Source organism: Neolamprologus brichardi, chromosome 17 (genome assembly GCF_056152115.1).
Source record: "Neolamprologus brichardi isolate AB-2024 chromosome 17, ASM5615211v1, whole genome shotgun sequence".
In the NCBI taxonomy this organism is placed as follows: Eukaryota; Metazoa; Chordata; class Actinopteri; order Cichliformes; family Cichlidae; genus Neolamprologus; species Neolamprologus brichardi.
In genome coordinates this window covers 34,199,263-34,224,004 of record NC_142120.1, presented here as the reverse complement: position 1 = coordinate 34,224,004, position 24,742 = coordinate 34,199,263, and the positions used below count along the sequence as shown (strand labels likewise).

The 24,742-nt window shown below is 40.3% G+C and overlaps 2 protein-coding genes across 2 annotated transcripts in view; one reads left to right on the top strand and one right to left on the bottom strand.

Moving 5' to 3' along the window:
- Nucleotide 1: 1 nt before the first annotated feature.
- On the bottom strand, nt 2-24,232 carry slc13a4 (solute carrier family 13 member 4). Its single transcript, XM_087830297.1, has 16 exons — nt 23,805-24,232; nt 16,842-16,970; nt 13,500-13,636; nt 13,225-13,400; nt 12,980-13,043; nt 11,903-11,942; nt 11,701-11,787; nt 11,389-11,573; nt 6,697-6,816; nt 6,354-6,455; nt 6,028-6,129; nt 5,136-5,242; nt 4,718-4,839; nt 4,296-4,457; nt 2,889-3,026; nt 2-2,719 (listed from the first exon to the last, which is right to left on the bottom strand). The coding sequence occupies exons 1-16, from the start codon at nt 23,925-23,927 to the stop codon at nt 2,582-2,584; spliced, it is 1,932 nt and encodes a 643-aa protein (XP_087686423.1). The 5' UTR covers nt 23,928-24,232; the 3' UTR covers nt 2-2,581.
- Nucleotides 23,208-24,742, top strand: part of zgc:162331 (uncharacterized) — a 41,487-nt gene continuing 39,952 nt past the window's right edge. Inside the window, exons 1-2 of the mRNA XM_006806473.3 lie at nt 23,208-23,349; nt 23,813-24,257. The gene's annotated coding sequence lies outside the window, so the exon portion shown is untranslated. The remainder of the gene's footprint in view (nt 23,350-23,812; nt 24,258-24,742) is intronic.

Below are 24,742 nucleotides of genomic sequence, written 5' to 3'. Positions count from 1 at the left end.
GTGGTTTTAGTGGTTTTATTGTTGCACATGAAGTAATATTGGATCATCTTGACTCCTAGGTTGTGTTGTGGCTGGATATGAATGCACTATCAGGGTCAACCAAAATTTAAAAATGTTACAGCTCATTTGAAACAGGCAAGGACATAGTATGCTTATATTACAAGTCTTTAAAGTATTTACAGAAGAGCGTGGCCCCTGGGTCAAAGGTCACTGCTGTAACACGACTGAGATGTATGAAACCTGTGAATAAATTACACAAGAAAAAGACATGCTTCTGATTGAGGCTACGCTAAAGGCCCATACTGTACTTACAATGCCGTGATATAAAAAAAAGTGACTAATGACACTTAAAATCTGTGTACAAATATATAAAGGCATATATTTTACATTTTCGCACAGTACAGTGAGTGTTTTGTGCAAACCTTTTTTGTGATTTGACAGTTGATTGAACAAATTACTACACCCTTCCACTCCTTGCTTGCACAGTCTTTTCCTTAAATGCTTTCTTTGCGTGCTGCATTAAAGAACCAGTACCCAGAGGGAGTCTGCAGCCTCCCACAGTGGCATTTCATTTTTTATTTCTTTACATACCAGGAGAAATGTTGCTCCTCCCAGGAGACAGTGAAAAAGTACAAAAAATGGTCACGCTATGGTGCGACAAGTGAACGATTTCGTGAAACCAATTTTTCTGCAGTTACTAAAAAAGCTTTCTGTGTTTCATAAAGATCCTTTGTTAGTGTTTGACTAACGTGAGCGCCACAGTTAAAGCTCATACTTCAATAAGTAGGTAAATTATCTTGTTCGACTTGATCTACCTTTAAAAATTTCTAGATCCTTTCAACATGTGACATGAATGTAAATCAGGAGCGCAGAGACAAAGGGTTTGTTCGTAGGATCCAAAACACCCTGCTGGGTTCACTGGGTAATGACCAGAGTTGGTCTATAAGCTTCTGCGATTAGGAAAAGAAAGTTCTGGCATAGGTCAAGCAAAAAGTAACTGAAGGCAGCTCAAGTCTTTAGCATAAATACATCTTTTCTAAACTTCGTTATGTTATATGATTGAAGGAGAAAGGTAAAACGGCTGGTTGCAGTCGAGTAGTCACAAAAAAACCAACTTTTATGCCTTTCTGATCATTTTTTCTTGGCCTTCGTGGAAGTAAAAGAATCGTGGTCCTGTGCTTCCAGCTGGTCTTCTGAGGTAACATTAAAACTGACACTTTAAAGGGCACATTAACCTGATTTTTTGAAAATGGAGTCTATTGAACCTTCTGACAATTATTATTAATTCATAAAATAATCATTTGAATATCTGAGATTTAAATTGTGTCATATTTGCTACATCAGATTTTTCTTTTTTCGCTTCTTTCAATGTGCAATTTCTTTACAATTTGGGGGGGGGGTCACACTGATGATGTAAGACATTTCAGAAACTCACGTATCATGTCTATGATACACCAGGAGTCACACTTTTATTTGCCAGATGGCTGGTGGAGTGGGAATATTTTTCCTAGCGGTGGGTCCCAGGGGGTTGCCGACTGGTCACCACCAGGGCATCTCTAGATATGCAAAAGGAAGCCCCCTTATTTAGTATTTACCATTTGAGCTGCTCTTGTTATGGCTGCCAGGTGCACATCATTTTATGAATCTTCCTAAGCAACACTGACTAAATCTACCGCAACCAGGGTGAGGATGAGGGTGGAGTGTGCTTTGACATCACAGGAAGACATGAACACTGTTGGGGTAAGAAGTTTGATAGTAGGTCATGTTAAAATTGTAGCGTGTAAATTCATTAACACAAGGCACTGTAAAAGGCACTGCAGCGTTCAGGTAACATGTAGCAACAAGAATTGTAAAGTTCACAGCATTTTAGGACACAAGCAGCTTCAGAAACTTTGGTAAGAATGTGCATGAAATGTGTAAGGAAGGCCCACGGTGTTCAACGTAAAAAGTACAGTAGCTCTACATATACAGTACACTGGCAGCCACGGTAGATTTCTCTTTTCATGCATTCATCTCGCTTTAATCCAGCAGCCACTTCTTCCCTCTTACACGAAAGACAAGACTGATTTTTTCCAGAAATGCTGAAATGTGTTCAATTTAGCTGTAAAAAGTATATTTCATTAGAAATGTTTAAGTTCAGCAAACATGCAATAAAAAGAGACTTGTCTACAGTGGCCATATGTAGCTTATTTCTATCTAAAAACAGGGAAATAAAAGGATGTTGTAGATCTGAAAATGTATTTCAGGTTTACTGTAAAACTGTAACTTATCATTTTTCTTCTACTATAAATCAAAAAAACTAAATCAGTTCTTGATTTTTAAAGGTTTCAGTTGGAGTTTAATGTCCCCCAGTGGCCAAAGGCGTTTAACATTCCTTGTAACACCAGTATATAATAGTATATCTAAGCAGCTGGTGAGGGTTGTTTCTCCACTTCTTCTCCTTCTCACCACATCCATGTTCTTCTTTTAAGGCCTGTTTAATCAGTATAATTCTGAGCAATCGCAACACTTGCCCAGTCTCTTCCTCGTCTGTTTTTGAGTTCATCCCCGCTTTGTACCGCCAGCACCTGCCCACTGTTAGTTATAAGCTCCCAGTGACATTCCTGGCCAGTGCCCAGGCTGGGAACTCAGTCAGATTGAAGAGTGGAACCCCCCAGGTGGTGATGGCCAACATTACCACCGCCACGCCAATCAGATTCACCCCAAAACCTGCTTTGACCTGGAGATGAGGAGGAGAAAAATTACTTCAGTAAGCATCAAGAGTTTCTGTTTGCCACATAGTACGAAATAAAAAGAGCCTCGAATCGGATACGCTGTTCCCTAAAGTCTTTTGATTCCGCAGGTGCAAGAAGATTGTGGGACAGTGAGTGTGTGTTTGTGTGTCGTACCATGTCCCTGATCTGCACGTGGCCGTAACTGAAGACGATGGCGTTGGGGGGGTTCCCCACTGGAAGCATGACCCCAAATGACACGCACATGGTGGAAGGGATCAAAGTGTGGAGGGGGTTGATGTGCAGAGTCTCCGACTGGACAGAGAAGTACGCCATGAAGAAGAACAAAGGGGGTAAAGAGAGAGTAGTGAAGAAAAAAGACAAGAGGGAAGAGGAGAGGTGAAATGGTTGGGGGGTACAGAGGTTATAGATAACTCAGAAAAATGTAGAAGGAGGGAAGATAAAAGAAAAAGGATGATAAAGAAAAATTGAACAAACGGGAGAAAGAGAAGGTCAGAGTTACCAACTGCTACAGAAGTTGATATGACACTTAAAAAAAACATTTTCACATAATATAATCATAAAAATGTTCGTCTGGTATTAACGTCACAACTGACCCATCCTGTCGCTATGATGTCATAGTTTTGCGATGTGGGGAAAAATTAAAAAAATTGCACATGTTGTACAATTTTATCTGCTGTTACAATGGTAAGCATTTTAAGTTTTTTTTTTTTTTTTTTAAACTGAGCTTTAAAACATGCAACAGGAGTGGTAATAAAAACCCAGAGAGGCCGACAGACATCACTGACTATATTTTAAGGGCCGGTTGAGATTACAAAGAACACAAAAATCATTAAAACATGTTAAAAAAGACTTTAGCCTTAATGAATGCAGTGTAGTTTGGAGCCGGAAGCAGGGTTCATACGTCATCAGTTAACAACTGGACAGAGGTGAAGTATTACGGCAAATGCTGTGAAATAAAAAGAGCCTTGATGTGCACTTCATGAGTAAGTACACGAGGAACAGGCACCATTCTGCAATAAAATGGCTTGTGACGTACTGGTGAGAAAACGTCACCACTGACAGCTAAAATAGATTATTGCCAATACAGCAGTTTTTTTTTGGGGGGGGGGGTTTCTGAGTAAAAGGGTCATAATGTGCAAATGCACAAATATTTTTCCCCTACTCTTACATGTGTTTGTGCTGCTATCCCAGTATAGTATAAGAGTATAAATAACACAGGTTGTTTTATATGTATATAAAAAGAGAACCCAGCCTCACAATCAGTGCCACTTACCTCAAGCTTTACATTGTTTGCACTGTTACACGCACACACTTATGTAACGGTTATGTAACCAGTACTATTTAGACCACCTGGTAAAGATTATTCAAATTCGTGGCCCACATCAGAAGTAATTAGCACGGTTTAAAAATGAAAAAGTATTTTCAAGCAGCACATTAGCGCAGACCTGTTAGACTCAATATCCTCCAGGTCATTTATGTGAGTGTTTTTAATGATTTATGACATTTTTATGATCATTAATGAGGAACAGGTGTTGCGATATGAAAGGGAATATGTCGTACCAGCGCAGACAGGATGGGCAGGAAGACGGTGAGAGTTGCTGGGTTGGAGGCGAACTCGGTGACCGCAGAAACCAGCAGGCAGGCTAGCAGGGTGACCGCCCAGGGAGGAAGACCACTCATGGGCTCCAGCTGTCTGCCAATCCACACTGACAGGCCGGACACCTACGCACACACGCAACATTAATCAGCTTTCTACATGCTGTTCATATCCCCACCATTACCTAATGTAATAACATGTGAAATGATTCTTCTCTTTTATAGCTACAGTCTCTTGTAGATACATGTTGAAATCACATTAACTCTACCAAAGTAATCAAGAAATTTATAATGGTGAAAATGGATCGCAGATTCAGATTACCCAGATGCTATGATGCCAGAGCAGTAGAGCAATACAAGAACACACAGACATATATTCGTAGTACCTTGCAGCCCGCTGCCAGTGCATAGCCTCCACCAACCAGGATGACGATCTCCCACGGCATGAGTCTCTGGAAGTCCTTCCAGGTGATCATGGGAGCCAGTGGGTCAGACTCTGAATCATCATCTAATATTTTAAAATGACAGAAAAAAATGTCAATAGAGCAGGATCTGGGGGAATAATATCATGTAATACTTGTGGTTGACAAACACTTGAAAAGTCATTTATTTGACCAAATCTCAAATGAATGGCTCACAACATCTGTAATGTGCTGTTAGAAGAATCTGAGGTAGTATACGAATGTTAACGAAGCTAGCCGAACAACATCACTGAGCCCTTTTTTTATTATTCAATATGTTTTAAAGCCACCAAATGGGGCCCTGATGAGACAACCCAAAGGTGCTCGAGTGCTTGTTCCTGACCTGAGTTTTTACAGCAAGAGGAGGAAGAGAAGGGCCGCCTGGCAGGGATGAGGAAGAGGAGGAAGCCCAGAAGAACAGACACCGTTGCATCAGTCCTGTAGCCTTTCCTGAGAGAGAAATTAAGAATACACAGATATAAAACAGTCAAAGTCTTATTAAACTACTTGTATTTATTTTATTATTATTTATTATTATGTCATAAAGTCTAATGTAAAATATTTTGTGTATGCTTTAAAAGGGACCTATTGTGCTTTTCCTTACTTTCTATCTCAGTATAACACTGATCTTTACAAGTCCTATCGCTGTATGATGTCACTGAGATATTCTTTATAGGCGATAAAATGCAGGGAGAAACAGCTAAAAGGACTCTTTTGAGTACCAAATAATGCAAAAGTACTCTAACAGAGGCCAAAAATCAAAAATATGTCGTATGAACAGAGCATAAGCACTCCTTACTAAGTGTCTATTATGGTAAATGGTAAATGGACTGGTTCTTATATAGCGCTTTTCTACTCTTCTGAGCACTCAAAGCGCTTTACACAACTTGTGCATTCACCCATTCACACCCATTCGCACAAGCACATTGTTCTAAGTGCTTTCTAAGTAACATTCACACACATTCATACTCCGATGGATGCATCGGAGAGCAATTTGGGGTTAATATCTTGCCCAAGGATATTTGGCATGCAGACCAGGGGAAGCCAGGAATCGAACCACCAACCTTCCAATCAGTAGATGACCTGCTCTACCGCCTGAGCTACAACCAACCCCTAAATTATACCTACTGACAGGGTGTGTATTTGTCACGGAGAACCAGTGCTTCCCTAAAGTGTCTGACCACTAACACTTCTGAACGTTTGTGGTGATCCGGCGCGACATTATCAGTACTTACTTTTCAAAGAGCGACGTCCAGCCGGGCACAAAGCCAGGCTCTCTGGTGAACCACAGCAGTGTCATCAGGATGAAGAAAACACCTGTCACCACCTCTGGGTAGCTGCACACACAATCCACAAAAGCGCGTCAGCAACAATTACATGAGTGACAACACGATGGGGACAAAATGTCACGTCTGGGCTCGTGAGTAAGATGCAAATGCATAGCTTATATTTACACACAGGTGAACTTAGTCCTTTAAATATACATAAAAAGTGGAAGAGTTGACATCAGAGTTGGAATTTCGGGAAATTATTTTTGCATCGTTTCAGCTCTGGCACACACCTGATGGGTCCCAGCTTCGCGTACTCCTCGTGGATCCTCCTCTCTGACAGCATCTCTCTCCTGGTTTTGCGTTTCTTACTGAGTGAGCAGGTTTCTCTGAAGCTGAACACACAGACAGCAACAACAAGATCAACCACACGGTGACCTGATACGGTCGCTTTGTGCTTTTCAAGCTGTAGCCTCAACAACATACAGGCAGCAGGATTACCATGAGTCCATAATGACAACATGGAGATGTGGGCAAGTAGGAGACCCACCTCTGTAATCACACCCCTGCCTGTGACAATTAGCACAGCAACTAGCAACACAGCACACACACAAAGATCCTCGAACGGGCACTCACTTGCAGCCGAGGAAAAGGAAGTGCAGCCACAGCCAGGTGAGAACCAGCATGATGATGGCGATGGGGAAGCTGAAGATGAACCATGTGCCAAAGTTGATCACCTTTGCGTCTGGATAACGGCTGGAAAGACAGTTGGAAACAGCAGCTTTAAACCACACTCATCGGTCGTCTTCATTTCATTTTAATGTGTAATATATGCATTGCTACACACTGGCTCTTTAGGGGCTGAGCCTCATGACTTGTGACGGCATGTGTCACCACCGATAAAAATGGAACCTGATCACGTTTAAAAATAGCCGATTAACTCACATCAGCTGCACACACTGACCCAGCCTCGGTCACGTGTGTTTGCTTTGACTGACAGATGTTGTCATTCTCATTTACTTATCTGTGCAGCATTACAGCTGACTGTCCACACTGATAAGACTGTGACTATCACAGCTCAGAGAGTTATACTACACTACTGGACAGAAGCCATAATGGGTCACCGAAATTCTCTTAAGAAACACTTCAGAAGCTTCTATAGAGCAGAACGCAGTTACAGAGTAAAGCAGCAGCATCTATCTATTTTAAAAGAAGAGAACCAACATGACATGCCAGAAAGGATGCCACTTTCTAATATTCAGCCTTATATATATAAAGCTTTGTAATATCTTTACACATTCACCTAACAAGTGGAAGATATTAGTTCAATCCCGGGAAGAGACGCAAATCCCTTTGGGGCTGCATCAGGAAGGTATGTGGCGTAAAATTTGCTATAAAACATGTGTGGAGGGACTTGTTTGGCGCCCCCTTGTGGATAAGAGAGCAGCCAAAAAGTATCCATTAATGCCCTACATCTAAGTTCACATTCACGCTCATATGAGGAGTAACTCAGGGATACTTTAGCATGCAACCTGGAGCATCCAGGGGGGAATCAAACTACCAACCTTCCCCTTACTGTAGAAGACGACCTGCTCTAACCACACAGTTGCTACACACTTCTGCAATATACTATTAATATTTACAACCCTTTATTGATAACCTATTGAAAGGTAAGTTTATCACCTAATTAAATGTATTCATGTTTAAAGAGTAGTGCTGTTCATACATCTAGGGGTTTCAAACAGAAGGCCCGGGGGCCAGAATTAGCCCAGCAACTCCTCCAATCCTAGAAGGCTTTGGAAAATGTGTATATATTAGGAACTTTTGACTGTATTTTGAGAAGTTTTCCAGGATTCCCTACTGACAAAACCTTCTCCATTGCCATTCATACTGCAAGAAACTAACAGATACACAGGAAAATGACAAAAATGTTCCTGTTTTTCAAGATTTACTATATTTTCTGTGATTAACTAGAACGTCTATTTAATTTAACACATTTGTCATGTAGAAAAGTTAAAATGTACTGTTGAAACTGAACTTCTTTTTCTGATATTAAGAGTTATTGGGGATTAAATGTTGAGTGAAATATCTTTATTCTGACAGAAAGGGTTGATTCGCTGATACGATCAAAGTGGCCCACCGCGTACAACGAGTTTGACGTCCCTGATGTGGAATGTTTAGGCGTTAGTTGCTCAGATTTGGAGATACTTTGAATCTAGAATCCAGTGGAACTAAATGACATTCACTGTTGCTTTCCAAGCTCATAAATGTTTTCTGTTGTTTGTTTGTTTTTTCAAAGATTAAGTTTTTATTCTTATTTTAGCTAATTAAAATGTTGTTCTTTCAGTTAACTATATAACTTTGGTGATCTCTGTATCCTAATTCCACCCAGTGACAGCTGGGACAGGTGAGGATAACCTCCCCCTTTTTTCCACAGAGAAAAGAAATCTGAGAAAACTGTGAGGAGACCATATCATCAACATTAATAGCCCTCTGTGTAGTGTATCAGTAGTTTATGATTAGTGCACTTTAAGCTATAAGACAAGTTGGTCTCCACATTTGTTTCATTTAAAGCTATATAGGTAATAAAGTGTGTTTGCTCTGATATGCTTCACTGCTCTGTAACGACGCTAAGCAGAGTAAAGGTGACATGCAAAGACGGTGATCACGTATCTGCTGCACGAACAACTCTGCCATGCCTTCTCTGACCTCCGGGCATTCGCATCGTGGATGGAAAAGTGAAAGCGAGCCAATAAAAAGTATGGGAAAATGACTGGGCTACTTGTCATCCTCTGAGGATCATCGATATCTGCATCACATTTTACAGATCCCATCCCCTAGATAATATGAGGGAAAAACCCATCAACCTCATAGCTCGACAGAAAGAATCAGGGAAAACAGACCTTTGGGAGCCATGAGTTTCTATATAAAATAACAGCAGAGAGAAAAAATGAGATATTTCAGGCAAATAGAAAGTTTCATTTATGAAAAACAAGAACACAATAAATTAAATAAAAGTATGAAACTATTCTAGAGCTTTTAAGATTTCATCTTAACACCAAATTGCATTTTAAAAAGACCTAATGCAATAAAAATCATAATATGTTGACAACATCAGTGTCAGTGTCCATCAAGATTTCCTGTACTGGGTTAAATTTTATGATCTACTAAAGAGACACATTTAAAAACGCTGACAGTCTGCTGGCAGGGCTCTGGAGCCATGAAATACCAGATTCTTTGCACAGTTTAAATAGTTGAAACCCAGTTTACACAAGTATCTCTAATAAGAGCAGAACTTTCACCACTGAAACACAAAATCCAGCTTCTATTACCACAAAATTACGTACAAATGGAGACAGAGAACAATTAAGCGCACAGTGGAGGGGGTAATAATTCAAAGATGCAGTCCTGTCAGAAAAAAACAGAACTAAATTTTCCAGCCTTTCATCAGCAGACAAAAGTGGAAAAAAGTTATAAGATGTGAGGCTTCAGCACAGACGTACATAAAAGATGGAAGTTGCTAGCAGGATTTTTTTAACCTAGATCTCGTATGGGTATCATTTGTCTTTATGGTAACCAGCCTCTACTTGTCTTTATAGTCCTTTTTAACTCTAATGGGGACCATAATGTATCAAATGAGCATTGCAGTGTATTCAATGTGAATTAAGATAGCGACTGGAGACCATAAACTCATCAGGAAAATGTTTACTGAAATTATAGATCAAGCCAACGTTGGCAATTAGTCAGAGACTTCAACATAAACTGACTTTTAAAATAAAAATAAAACCAAATATCCTGATTTCAGTTTTAGGATACTACATTTCTGAATCATCAGGTAAAAATAAAGTAATGATTTGTTTGCAGTTCCATTCAATCCAATTTTATTCATATAGCACCAAACCCTAGTTGGCTCAAGGTGCTTTATATTGTAAGGTAAAGACCCTACAATAACAGAGAAAACCTAGCAGACTAAGTCTACAGCAGGGTAACTAAGGAAGGATTCAGGGATACCTGATCTAGACCCAACTATGAGCTTTACTAAAAAGGAAAGACAGACTATCTCCCGAATCAGAACTTCCATAGAAGAGGGGCCTGAAAGCTGAAGATTCTCCCTCCCATTCCATTTTGTCACTTTGTAATGACTGCTTCCCTGCATTTGCATAATATCTCTAAAATTAGAAACATCCTGTCTCAGACTGACAGTGTTACTGGAGGCCAAGGTAATGCCATCCAGAGTAAATATCTGGTTACATACAATGTTTCTAAGATATTTAAGGGCCATGCACAATAACCTCACAATTGGAGGTCTTCTAGGTCATTATGTCTTTAAGAAATCCCTGCACTTTAATTAATTGGCGTGTGTTATCTGGCTTAATGGATATATAAAGCTGGGTATCATCTGCATAGCAATGAAAATGTACACAGAATACTGCCTGAGTGATGAATGAATAATTTGAATAGAACTGGTCCCAGGCAGAACCCTGTGGAGCTCCACAAGTAGCTAGCTAAGAGAAACCTGCAAACAAACAGCTCATTTCCACCTTCTAAAAGTTAGCCGGGTACTAAAATAACCCTCTGATAAATCTAACATTGCTTTGTTAGCGTCTCTGCCCTCATTCACACACTAATGTGTCTACAAAAGCATATAGCATAGATAAAAAGGCTTTTTTGTTTAATTTGTCTGTATGTTTGAATTTATTTTTATAAGTTTGGTTGCATTTGTGCAGCACTGACTAAAATCACATCCACAATCTGTACAAATATGCTTGTCAAAGCAACTGATGTCAAGTTTATCACTTGTTGTACGAGCATGGACTCCAGTTTTGGATCAACTAAACTGAATAAGTACACACAATCAACGAATTTCAAGCTTAAATCTCTAATCTATGAGATTTTACTTTACACTGCTTAGACTTGTTGCTGTCCCTGTTAGCATCACAACTACTAGCACACACTCAGTCCCACACAGATCAAAACCTGATGTTTGTCCACAAGCTGTGACATGAAGGAGGCCATTCTGTCAGGCAGTGGCCAGATGAAATCATCTCTGTCAGCACTGTAGAGGCTGATTAGTTTGATCTCTTGTGGGCCCAGACACTCAGCTAACAAACTTTTTCAGAACAGAGAACACAACAGCCAAGAAATCAACCAAGCTGTAAACATGTTTGAGAACTGAGGAGATGTCTGCAGTCATCCAAAGCCATTACAGACCAGCATCTCTCTCTGGTTCTGAACAGTTTGTAAAGTAGATTTAATATTACTGTCAACAAATGTTGGAAGCTTATTTAAATCATTACATAAGCAAGCGTTTGTGTAGATACCACTTACGTGTTAAACTGTTCAGCAAAGATGAGGTTGGTTGACGTGCCGGTGATGGTGATGAGTCCTCCGATGGTCGCTGCATACGTGATGCTTAGCGACAGGCATTTACAGATCATGTGATCCCGTTTGGTGGGATACTGGGAGTCTCTTCTCATCTTCACCCTCTTTACATTTGGGATTTCAATCTCAACCTAGACGGCAGTGATGAAAATGTTGTAAACGAAGAGCAAACATGAGAAGCAATCAGGTAGATTGCTTCTAGCTCTTGTTTCCAGCAACATGGCTCTGGCCCACCCTCTTCACTGACACACTGCTCACCTGTGGCAGGTGGCCGTTGGTGTTTTTTATGAATTCCTGGTTTGAGATGGGCTTGAGACCCAAACCGTTGACCTCAGCGATTTTTGTCTGAAAACAACAGAATACCGAATCAGTGCAAGCATATAGATTTTTCTGTGGCTAATTTCCACATTCTGTGTACTTCACACACACACGCACACACACACACAAACACGTCACTTACGTCACTTAGTGTGGAGAGCTCCTGCTTATTGTAGTCATTGCTGAAAAAAGAAGAGAAGATAAAGAAAATCAGTATGGTTGTGTGAGAGAAAATTGACTTTACTTTGGTTAAAATGAGTGAGACTGAAGGAAAACAGTCATTTGATGTAACTTAATAGCACAGATAAAAAAGTAAAATCCCTGCAGAACTACCACAGAACCCTGTGTAGACAACTTAAACAGACATTCACATATCATCGAGTGTACACTGCATAAATAAAGTAAGTAAGTAAAACTTTATTTATATAGCACCTTTCAGGATAAAAATCACAAAGTGCTTCACAGAAGCTAAAACCTAAAAATAAAAATCAACCAAAAGCAAGTTTAAAAAGATGAGTTTTTAGCGACCACTGAGTCCACAGATCTCAGGCTCAAAGGGAGAGAGTTCCACAATCTGGGGGCCACAGTTCCAAAAGCTTTGTCGCCTTTTGTTTTCACCCTCTTGTGTTGGACAGCAAGCAAGCCCTGGTCACATGACCTTAGGGACCTGCTGGGAATGTATGGATGTAAAAGTTCACTTATATATGTTGGTGCTTGTCCATGCAGAGCCCTGAAAGTCAAGGTCAAAACCTTAAACTGGATTCTGAATTTAACGGGGAGCCAGTGCAGCTGAATCAGCAGGGGTGTGACATGGGAAAATTTGGAGGATTTGGTCAGAAGCTTTGCAGCAGCGTTCTGAACAACTTGCAGACGCTCCAAAGAGGCTTTACATAAACAAGTAAACAAAGAATTACAATAGTCCAGACGAGATGAAACAAATGCATGAATAACAATTTCTAATTCAGAGCACGATACAATGGGACTCAGCTTAGCAATGTTTCTCAAGTGATAAAAACAGGAGCGAACCAGAGATTTTACATGGGCATCCAAAGTCAGAGCTGAGTCAATACTAACACCAAGGCTCCTGATAGACTGTTTTGCAAATGTAGCAAGTGGACCCAAGTTTTCCATAACACTAGGTACAACATTTTTAGGAGCACAAACAAGAACTTCAGTCAGACAATATAAATAAAGACCCAAAATGTCCACAGACACATACCAGTTGTTGCGGTAGAGCAGCTCTAGCTGGTTCTTGTCCAGGTTCTCCTCTTTGTCTGACACAGCTGCAGAGAAACACGGGCATCGTCAAGTCAATGACAGAAGTAGTTTGAAAAGTTCGACTGTTTGCCTGTTAACAGGAGACCCTCTCTGCTACAGCACCTCAGCTAGCTTCTAGCTAATGTCCACACTGGTGCAAGCACTGTTGTTATATTTGCAGAAATATAGTGACAGACCCAGACATACCACTGTCCTCTTCAGGCACCTCTGCTGTTTCAGAGTCGTTATGACTGTCAGCCAGACCGGTGCAGATCAGCTGCTGCAGGACGGCCTCAGCTATGGGCATCACCATGGCTGTGGTGGATGTGTTGCTGAGCCACATGGAGAGAAATACGGTGCAGCACATGAAGCCCAGTACCAACCTGCACAAGAAGGAGGTCATTTTATACTTTTGTGGGGGGGCATTTTGACTACATTTGCCATCATTATAGTGTTTAAATGTACAAAAGTGTGATGCTCACATGCCAGGCTTGGCCCCTGCAATCATCACCATCCTCAAAGCAATCCGTTTATGAAGGTTCCACTTCTCTATGGAGGCCGCCAGGCAAATGACTCCCATCAGCAGCAGAGTTGTGTCTTTGCAGTACTCTGCTGCTACCTGAACACGCACAGAGGTACAAAAATTATCACTTCAAATGATAAGTCTACATCATTTCAAACTAATTCAACAGATGCCGGGAAAATAAACAAAATGAGATGTTGTAGGCAGGAAGAAGTTCCGAGACCCTCCTTTCACCCAGTCCACCCTCCCTCGTACAGGATCAGCACTCACGGTTTGTTGTTCTTAATCTGCTCTACTTCCCATCAGCAGCGTTCACAGGTCTGCAGCGTTACATAATCCCAAGTGCACTCACCTCTCACCTAAAATCTTTTAATTTTCCCTAAGCTGAACGTTTACACTTTTGTGTTCTTGGGAACAAAAGTACACAGGGTAGGCCCTATAAAAATGTCTCTCCACACTGTTTGTTGTCATAAAAGATGTCAAAATCCCATAAATGAACTTTTAAAAACAAGAAACCAACTGAATGGGAATCAGACAGATGCTGGAATGCATCCAAGCCTATCAGCTGCTTCACAGTTACAATAACAGCTGTTAAGATAATACGTTAAAGGAATGACTAAAATAGCTAAAATCTCAGTGTTGGCTAATGCAAAGCTTAGTAGTGACAGCTCCAAGTTTAACAGACATATAATCATTGCTACAGTATTCACATACAGTGTACAGATTATCCTCCACAGCTGTTTCGCACTGAAACTCGGCTAATCGGTTTTCATTTGAATTTGCAGCTACAAATCCAAGTCATAGTCCTTTCCAATCACTTTAAATACTAGCTTTTTTTAATGGAACACTTATGACCGCAGAAAACTTGAACTGTTAACTGGATGAGATAAGATCCTGTGCATTGTTGATGCTCTTACATTCCACTCTTGAGTGGCAGCAGATGAAGACTGAATCTAATCTCTAAATTAGCAGCATTAAAGCAGCGGAAAATGAGGAGATTGCAAAAAAATGAAAGTGCTATAATAGACTGGAAATGTTGCATAAAGCTCTCTGCTGGCATATTTATGGAACACCATCACAAGCGGCTTACAGCAGTGTTAACAGGCAGCTTTTGTCACTGTTTGTCAAGGCGCTTTGGTCACGACTCAGTTTTTATGTAATGCAGATAACAAAGGTAAAGATGATGAAGGTGAGTTTAATTGAGGAAACTGTTACTGGTATTTTTTTTTTTAAAGAAAAAAAAGGGACTGACGCCAATGGCCGCCACTATCAGTAACGCCAATCATACTGTATTAAGGTTCGACAGTGGTGTTAATGGTCAGTAAAGTGTGTGAGAGGCTGGGTGTGGCCACGTGAAGAACACTGGAGAACATCAGTGGGTACTGATGATGAGTGCCGGGTTAATGGGTTCATCTGCACTCTCCACTCAGTCATGTCTAATGAAACCTTCACAGTTGAGTGACCATGCCTCTGGTTTACACTGGAGTGTAATAGGATAAGCAACAGAGAACTGTAAATAAAAAGCTTATGTATGTCTGAGGAGCACACGCGTGGACCAAATTTCTTTAAGCATACATAGCACAGTCCAGAACACAAAAACCATGCACCGTCTGATCTGCACGTATATTTTTACTACCACTTTTTTTCCTTTCTTGCTTTAATGTTGCTTTAGAAAAAAATGAGCAAACCCGCAATAAAGTAAGACAATGCAGTGTCTAAGGAGAATATTCTTAATTATTCAATAACCTCTTCCTATTAATATGGACATAACTCTAGTTAAACAGATATATAGAGATCTGTACAGCAGATTTTTAATTTATAAAAACTGTAAACACTGTAAAAATTGATGAAATTTGGTTTTGCCTTAAAAAAAAACCAAAAAAAAAAAACTACTGGGGACTCCTGTGCCTCATACTGTACAGTTACAAGAACACTTATAATAATGTATACTTTATTGATCCCCATGGGGGAATTACTCTCTCTGCATTGGACCCATTCAATCAGTGGGCAGCCACTAAGCAGGCGCAGCATGTAGGGACAGTACTTTGCTCAGGGGTACCTCAGGGCAGCCGTTCAGTGGATTCAAACCCCAGACCTTCTGACCATGGGGAACCCACTCTACCTACTGAGCTATCCCTGCCCCACTTGTTTAATTAGCAAAAAGCAAAAACCCTTAACAAGAATCTGACCAAGACTTTTGTATTGCTACAGGAGTCTCAGTCCTGGTGCCTTTTCAAACTGAAAGAACGGAGGAGGATATTTGCACAATAAGGCAAAGTTTTAACAAAAGACATCAAGAATTAGGATGTAATAAATTAAAGAATAATTGTTATCGTTTAGATTCACTGCACTGTGTCAAAGCTGTAATTTGCCTTGAAAATAGTTAGCTACGCATGGTGCTGTAGCAGGATTTGCCGCACATGGCTGTGTGGGAATTATATCATTTTTATATTATGTTTATTCTTCTATATCCTTTTTATTAAGCTTTGAGTAGTGGCATTTGATGAGAACATTTATTTAATTAATTGAACATAGTTTTAATCATGTTATTACACACATTGCATATGTGCTCATGAAAAAGTTAAGCACTCAGTCCTGTGAAGGTCAGAAGCTTCGTTCAGCGTGACTGTCTATCCTATTTTACAGTGCTGTTCAATGTTCAAACGGGCATTTTAATCACATGACACATTGAAAACCCGAGAAACACGATGTGAAAATCTCCAAATTTCAAACATGCAAGCAGAATTTTAGGTATTTTGTGGGACACTGAACTGTCTTTTAGCACCTTGTACCAATCAGTTTAAGATTTCACTTATAACGCATAAAGCGTGAGGTCTACCTACTGATGGACTGCTAGAAGACAGAGACTTAAATTCTCTTGTAACTCTTCTAGTTGTTCCTATCCTATCTGTCTGCTCTCTTTCATTTTCTTTATTGCAGCTCCTCAAAATACTCCTGCCATCTTCTCAGCACACTCTTTTCACTCAGTACATTTCCATCTCAATCCTTTATCAGTCATAGTGTCTCTGCTCTGCATGCTCTAACCCGACTATGTGGAACTGCCACAATCGGTCGCGTTTTTAATTCATTCTGAAAAACGGGATCTTTGTTTTTCTTTGCTCTCCTTCTCTGCCAGGTTCTGCAGTTATGAAAAATCAAAACCTTTAGCTCACAGTAGATGCTACAATTTTCAATATACAACTCACTCTTAATTTGGCATCTCAAATACAGTTTATAAGATTATTTCAACTTCAGAGAGCTGAAGCTCGAACCAGACAATCAGCTGGAAAGAAGGACTCACCTCACTGGACTTGAGTACACCAAAGAGCGGGTAGAGGAAGGCTGGGACCAGAGCAGCAGCACCCAAGGGAACAGCTTCAGACACCCAGTAGACGGCCGTCACCATCAACACATAAGCACAACACGCCTCCTGCAACCCCCAAAAAAGTCTGTCTATATCATCCACACAATAAGCAATACAGAAAAAAAGACACAGGTCTCTATAGCAATTGTATTATTATTTTAGGTTGGTAGCAACATTGTCCACACACACACATCCATGTGTGCACATGCACATATGGATGTGTGTGTGGATGTGGACACATGGATGTGCACAGTCTTTTAGAATACATTACAAGTACAAGTACAAATATTGTGTGAGTTTATTGTTGTGGCAGCAGTGGGGAGTGTTGTTTGTACTTAATATCCAACTGGGACACACACTAACACTCTTTCTGACAAAACTCTAGCACACACACACAGTGATATTACATTAATCTTGTTATTGGTTATATAATGTCAACATGCCAGCCTCTCATACCGCTCTGTCGCAACACCAATGGGCTTAGTGACACGCTCTCCAATCTTCAAAACTAAAGTTGAATCTCGTGACATTTGTTAAGACCTTTTATAGCCGACACTCGCTTTGCAGAAAAATACAGTTTGTTCATAAATGAATTATGCTTAATAAGCTTAATTTAGGTCAGAATGAATGTGTCACAGACATAGTGCTATTATATATGCAGGTTATCACTATGTTATAATATGAGACTTGGATAGTCTTTTGTTGAGCACAGATTTCATATTAGCTTCTATCAAACGCTGCTGGAGTCTGTACTGAAGAATGCTTAGTATAGCATTTCGCTTGTAGCAGGTCACTTAATCTCAAGTTAATAAACCCACAGGGAGGAGAATTAGCCGCAGGACTTCAGCGTGAACCATGTCCAGACCTGCTTGAACTCCCATTTTGAGAAAAAACAAACAAAACTTTTCAGAAGTCAAGCTTATCCATGCCTGCTGTTTACATTATGTTGCAAGAAAACGCATGTAGATTATTACAATTCAAAGACATTGTAGAAGAACCCTGAAACTTTGCAGTTTCAAAATATCCACAGGTATGCATCCTCAGTGCATGTGACAACAACCACAAAGAGGCTGTACAAATGTGGCCAGTGTGGGAAGTGTGCAAAAGAAAAAAAATGGTGTTCAAAAGGAAAACAATAGCCAAACTATAGTTTGACGATGAACATATCGATGAAGACAAGAAATATGAGAGAATGCTTGTTGGTAATCTGCTGCTCGCAGACCATTTTTAAGGCAGCTCAGTATGTTTGAATATGCATATTGATCTTCAGTGTTTTTATCATGTGTTTGTATTTAAACTGTGAACCACTTTGCAACTCTGTGTTTTGAAATGTGCTATACAACTAATGTTATTATAAAGCTACAATAAGCCATTTTAATAGCTATATTAAAAGTTTTAATAGCTGTAGAAGTACTATAGAAACAGTAACAAGCAAGTAAATATTTAAAAGCCTATTATTATTTTCAACTACCACATTTATTTATTTAAAAAACTACCTTACAGTACTATTGCTTTAAGATAAGATGGGTCTGATTATTCAAGATATTTTATGTGACATGAAGGATTTTAAATTTAATTTTGGATTTAACAGCGAGCCAATGAAGAGAAGGCAGTTCTGTTTCTAGTCTATGTCAGTTTGTCTGTTGCTGTGTTTTGGATCAAATGAAAACTTCTCAGGCAGTTTTAGGACAGCCTGATAAAAATGAATTACAATAGTTGAGTCTAGAAGTAATAAATGTTGCAGAGTGATGGTAAAATAGTTTTTCAGCATAACTCCGAGACAGGCTGTTTCTAATTTTAGAAATATTGCACAGATGGAGGAAGGTCTTTATGTCTATAAGACGTTCCTGCAGTTAAACTTACTGGTCATCTGGCTTTGTGAGTAGATAAAACTGGGTATCATCTGCACAGCAATGGAATTGTATGCTATGCCTTCTAATAATACCGCCTAAAGGAAATATCTATAATGTAAACAGAAGTGGTCCTAGCACGGAACCCTGTGGAACTCCACATCTTAACCTTAACTCCAGTGTGTGAAGACGACTCCCTATTTCTGCTCTAACTGATATCACAGACAGCCAAAAATGTTTTAAAATGTCTCAAAAGGGGCATTTAGAGCATTTTAAAGCCGGAGCTGTTGGCTCACAGGGATTACTTGCACATACAAAGCTCTCATTATATGAAACACTGGCCATATTTAACAATCTACCACTCTAACAGAAAATAAGCAGAAGCATAAAATGTGCTCTGTTTTTGATTTGCTGTTGACAACACAGGTTTTTACTCTAAAGACAGGTGCTTACTTATTGGAAACGTTCCTAAAGATTTAAGAGGCATTTCCAGGCATTGGGTCCAGCTGCCTGATTAGACCAAATGAGATGTTTGGGGTTCATAATCAAAGAGAACTTCGCCACTGAAAAGATTACAACAATTTAAATCCACTGAGAAAACATTCCAGTATTATAAAGAGAGACATTGTGTCCAAATAATGAGTTTTTGCACTTTAACAGCTAGCTTTACAGCTCCTGCCTGTGTCGGACACAACACCACACCGAGGACGTGCTGGAAGTCTGCCAGATCAGAATCAGAATGCTTTATTAATCCTGGGGGGGGATAGGATTAAAGCAATGCCAAAGGTCTGACTACTGGTTTGCGGGGGGAAAGCACACTGATGAGAATGTAAAGAGAAAAAGAAATGTGACCTTCAGAAAGAACAAACAAATGGACAGATAAACAAAAAAGACAAATCAGCAGTAATCCATGATTGATTATTGGTCACTAGAGCACAGTTGCCCCACAGAAACTGCAGCTTCAGTTAGATCCTCAAATCCTACTCTTTGGCTTCTTTGTTTGGCTTGTTTTGAAAGCCATTGTACTTCGACCTTTGTGCTGAAAAGACTTCACGCTAAGACGTGTCGAGGTTCCGAAGTCATCACATGAAAGATAACCTGTGCTTGTGCTGATTTAGGCAGGCTTCTCTGAAGGTTATGTAACCAGTTATTAATCTTAAAAATCATTTCAACTACAAAATTAGCAACTCTCTGTGGTGACAAAATTAAAATCAGTCTACATATATTTTATGAAAGTGCCACCTGCAGGGCCATTTTTGAGGGAAAGTGGACAACTGACCGGCTGTGACAGGCATGAAAGTGTGAGATGCCGTTTTTTGTTTTCCATCTAGGTGAGAGTTCACTTGATTTCTGCTTCTGTTGTAAAATGTGATATTGGAGAACCAGAGGGAAAATGTTAAACGGCTTAACAAACTGTAATGGACCCTTCAGGCACAATGCTGCAGAGAAGAAAAATATAAGTTTTTATATTCTGGGTATTTAGCAGCAGTTTGTCATAAGAAACATCCATAAGTGACAGTGCATCTTATTACTCTCTTTGTGGTAATTAAAACAGTGAAATAGATCATGCTTTAGACTATTTAAATGCATTTAACAATCAGGACACTGAAAGGACTCATAATTTGTTTGTAACAATGCCCTGGATTTGTTGTTTCCTACTTTCCTGCGAGATCTGTGAGGAAGAAAGAGGAATGCAAATGTTTTCCTTTTGCAGCTATTCACTAGACACTTCTTGAGTCTTTTGCATTGGAGCCCGGTGTGGTTTTAGAAGCTTTGAGCAAAGCGATTTCTGTGAGCTTACTGGGATGAGAAAAGATGTTTTTCTTTGAAATCTCAGTGGTTTAACAGCTGATAGGTCAGCTTTTCTCTAAACAGAAGCCCATTGATTGCCTCGTCAACTAACTGTTATCCGTGATCAGCTTGGGAAATGAACATGAATATTATTCAGTTTAAAAAAAGAAAAGACAATTACCTAAGGATGTCTGATAGGCAGATTAGGTCACAGCTCAAACGTTTTTCACTGAGTCAATCAGCAGAAGGCTAAACGGCTCAATAGATAACATGCACACGGTTCACTCCTGTGCCCATTTGTATGGAAAAATACTCACATGAAAACTGACTTTATACTGACAACACTGATGAAACTTCCTGTTCTGGGACTGGAGTTTGACCTGTCCAAGGTGTACCTCGGCTATCTCATCAGTCATAGAGTACACACCTACAGACACCACTACCATGAACTGGGTAACAAATGGATGACATATCAGTCAAACAAATTAATTATCCAAATTGCTCTGACAATAAAAGCATTTTTAAAAGAACATCAGTACACATCACAGCTAAAAAGACCATCTGAGGTGAGTCATACACATATACTACACATATTTGTCCTGATCACCACAGTTATCATCCTACAGGGTACATTCATTGGCAATCCATCCACATGACAAGACAGCTAAAAACCACAAATGCCAGATTTCTGCTAAAGGAAAAGTCAGAGGCTCACCAAATATAAATCGTAATTAACTGCCAGTTTTTTTAACAGTAGCAGCAATTTTTTAGTGTGCATCACAGCAGCCAAGCCAAAAGCCAGGGAACATCTCTTTGCGTGTGTGTATACGTAGCTGCCTGGACTCAGCAAAAATTTTGGAAAGTTGTGAAACTGCACACGTGCGCCTCTGATAAGCCCTGTGCTTATCTGCCACTGACTCTGCTTCTTTGTTCCTGTCCTCAGTCTCTCTGACCTGGCCTGACTGCATCCTACAGATGTCCTGTTCAGCTGCAGCTGGACACAGGACCTCTCCAAACACACACACAACGTTACTCTGAACCCGTCACATTCCCGACACAGTCTGGGGTCCCTGGTGTCGTAAGGAAGCCACGTGGGGGCTCAAATCCAGCGTGGTTGTGGGTTGATTATATAACTTAATTGCTTGGGTTGTTTCTTTCTTTTTCTTTGTAGTCAAGTTTTTGTTCTTTTGTTCTTTCTTGGCCTCATCCTGCGCCACTTACTCGTGCCAAACATCCACCACCACTGACATAACAGCAGGGCTCCTTGGCGATCGCTCTTATTGGCTGACGGTCAACTTGTGGAGCATAACACTTTCTTTGAATATGAATGACATTAAAATAAACACAGAGAAACACCTGTAGTTACAATTGAAATACGTGTAGAAAACACTATGGCCGTGTGCCAATAAACATGACAGAATATGATCTAAAGCGCATCGCCTCTCTTACGACCCTTGTTCATTGTGTTTATCAGAAACAGCACTGATACCTGGTTCATAAATACCGAGAATACATTTTTTTCTTATATCACTGTTTAACAGAAGTGTTGGGAGTTGTTTTATGTGTTAATTCTTGAGTTCTTAAGTTCTTTCTTTTACCAGAGATGTGGTTTAAGCTCCAGTCCCGGCTGCTCACGAACATTAAAAACTCAAAACTTCAGATTCTGATTCAGATTTTTTAAACACGAACTTTAACTTTGGTAGCTATATTTAGCGTTTGATCCATGCTTAAAAACACAAGAAACAACGGAAACACCTAGATATACTATAACTGATACTGTTTTATCACAGGACACCTTGAGGATTTTGAAAATGCATTGCGCATGCCGTGAGTTTTGAAATGACGTGGGCCTTTCAAACCAACACATTCTCACTCCCTTTAAATTGATTGTTACCTCCGTGATTCAGATTGTAATACATTAAAGTCACAAACTGGAGCTAATGTGTACCACTTGCATCATAAATACAGTGACGTGCTCTGATAGGGTGTTTTAAAGCTTCAATTTTGGTTTGCTGATTGCTACTGTCTTTCACTGGTCACGGGAGAAAAAAAATCCTAATCCCAATTGAGGTGTTCTCAGTATGACCTACACTAGAGGGAAAAAGTGCTTTCTACTGGATATCATGGAATCTGACAGGTGACCATGTTAACCAGAGAGACTCTGCAAATCAGAGAAATGCACTGGTCTGAGCCTTGGTAAATATGAGACCACACCACAATCTGAAAGTCTGAAACAAACAAAACAAATATTCAAATATTTAAAAAAAAATACATGAAACTCACTCCCCAGCAGCAAAAGTTTAAGGTTTTAGTCTCAGAATGGCGAATGCTTGCACATGGCTCATGTAATTCTGTGCTTTTCATTATGATTTCACTAATCTGAGGACACTGACGACAGAGCTATCCCAGATTCGCAGGGAAGACACGCAAAAGAGGAACGGACCTCTCTCCTTTTATTCCCATCTTTTCCCTCTTCACTTTTTTATTTTTCAGGAGCACGATGATATTTAGCTCATTAACATGTCGCGACATCTCCTCTCCACACACACGGCTCAGCTGATGATGGGGGAGCTCGAGACAAGCGATTATCAAAACGGAGGACAGTGCGCCTTTCTCTCTCTCTATCTCTCCCTCACACACACACACACACACACACACACACACACACACACACACACACACACACACACACACACACACACACAGACCAAGATCCCATCAGGACACTGAGGCCAAGAGCAGCAGCATCACCACACACAGATCAACTGGATATCTTGTTTACTGCTGTGCCGGATGGTTGCTAGGTATTTATTAAGAGTAAATTATTGGCGCATGATGTTTGATTTAACCTAAGTTCGCATATACTAATTATTTTTAACATACATCTTTAATTTATTTCTTATAGGCACTGGCATATCCATCACATTTAATGCTTTGAAGAGATTTTCTGGTGCTTTAAAAGTAGTTTCTCGTCATTCCGTCTTTAAATGTTTCACATCTGTGCATTAAAAAGTGTATTTGTCGATCTACGAATTAACTTCAATAAATTTGACGCATTTATATGTCAATAATTTCCAATAGAATATTAATACCTTTTTATTCTATCCATCAAATACATTGATAGTGAAAATTATACAGTTAAACTCTACCGTGCTCTTATTTTGAAACCCATTTGGTTATGGTAAGCGTTCTGTTGCGTGTATATGCTAATGATGATAAAAACTTCACATTTTTCACACTCTCTCTCTCTCGTACTCACACTGGTAGGGTGGATGAGCGGTAAGGGAAGCAGGGACAGCGGGATGAACACCACAAGGATCAGCTTCCTCGCCCTCCACAGCTTCCTGAACAGATCCATCCTGGCTGCGGCCTCCAGCCTCATGGGTGACCCGGGGCTCTGGGTGGAACCGGCCACAACTCAGCAGAACCGGGCGTAAGAGTCAGAAGTGGCCTACGGAAAGCCTCAAGGCACAGTCAAGCAGGGAGAGCCGGCGGAAAGAGCAAGAGGGGGGTACGGTCCTCCAGGGAGAGAGTAAAGTTCTGAGTTTGGGCTGTGCGCCTTAACGCACAGACGGCGGAGTCTGATCGGGTTCTCGGTGAGGTGAGAGAGCTTGGCTGAGCTTTACTTCCACGGTGACTTTTATTCGCACTGTACACTACACACGAAGGTCCCCCTCTTCCTCTCTGTGTGTGACGCTCTTCGAAGCATCAGGTGAGCGTGCCGGCGCATTTATCGGACTGCACAGGTATGCTAATTAATCCCAAGGTTTCCCCACCCTCTGTGGCTGTGAGGCCACCAATCAGGGCGGGTGAAAAAAGTTTGCGCAAGGGTGTGTGTGTGTGTGTGTGTGTGCAAAACACACATACACACACAAAAACGTGTTCAAGGGATGAGAAGGAAATACCGCGAGATTAATCAATTATGTAAAAAAAAAAAACAGTGGCTCGTACACAAAAACTGTTTGTCTTATAAAGTGAATCATAGCAATTATCAGAAGGTTTCTAAAGTCATAAAACAAAGCGCCTCAAATCAATCAGGTCAAACAATCACGAAACAGTGATCCAATGATGACGATCAAATAAAACAAACAAGAACGCAGCAAGAGGACAAAACATTATTCTTTTATAATTATACAATTATTCTCCCCCCGAAGGGAGGGAGTAAGTAATCGGCCTGCCTGTCTGTTTGTCAGCAGT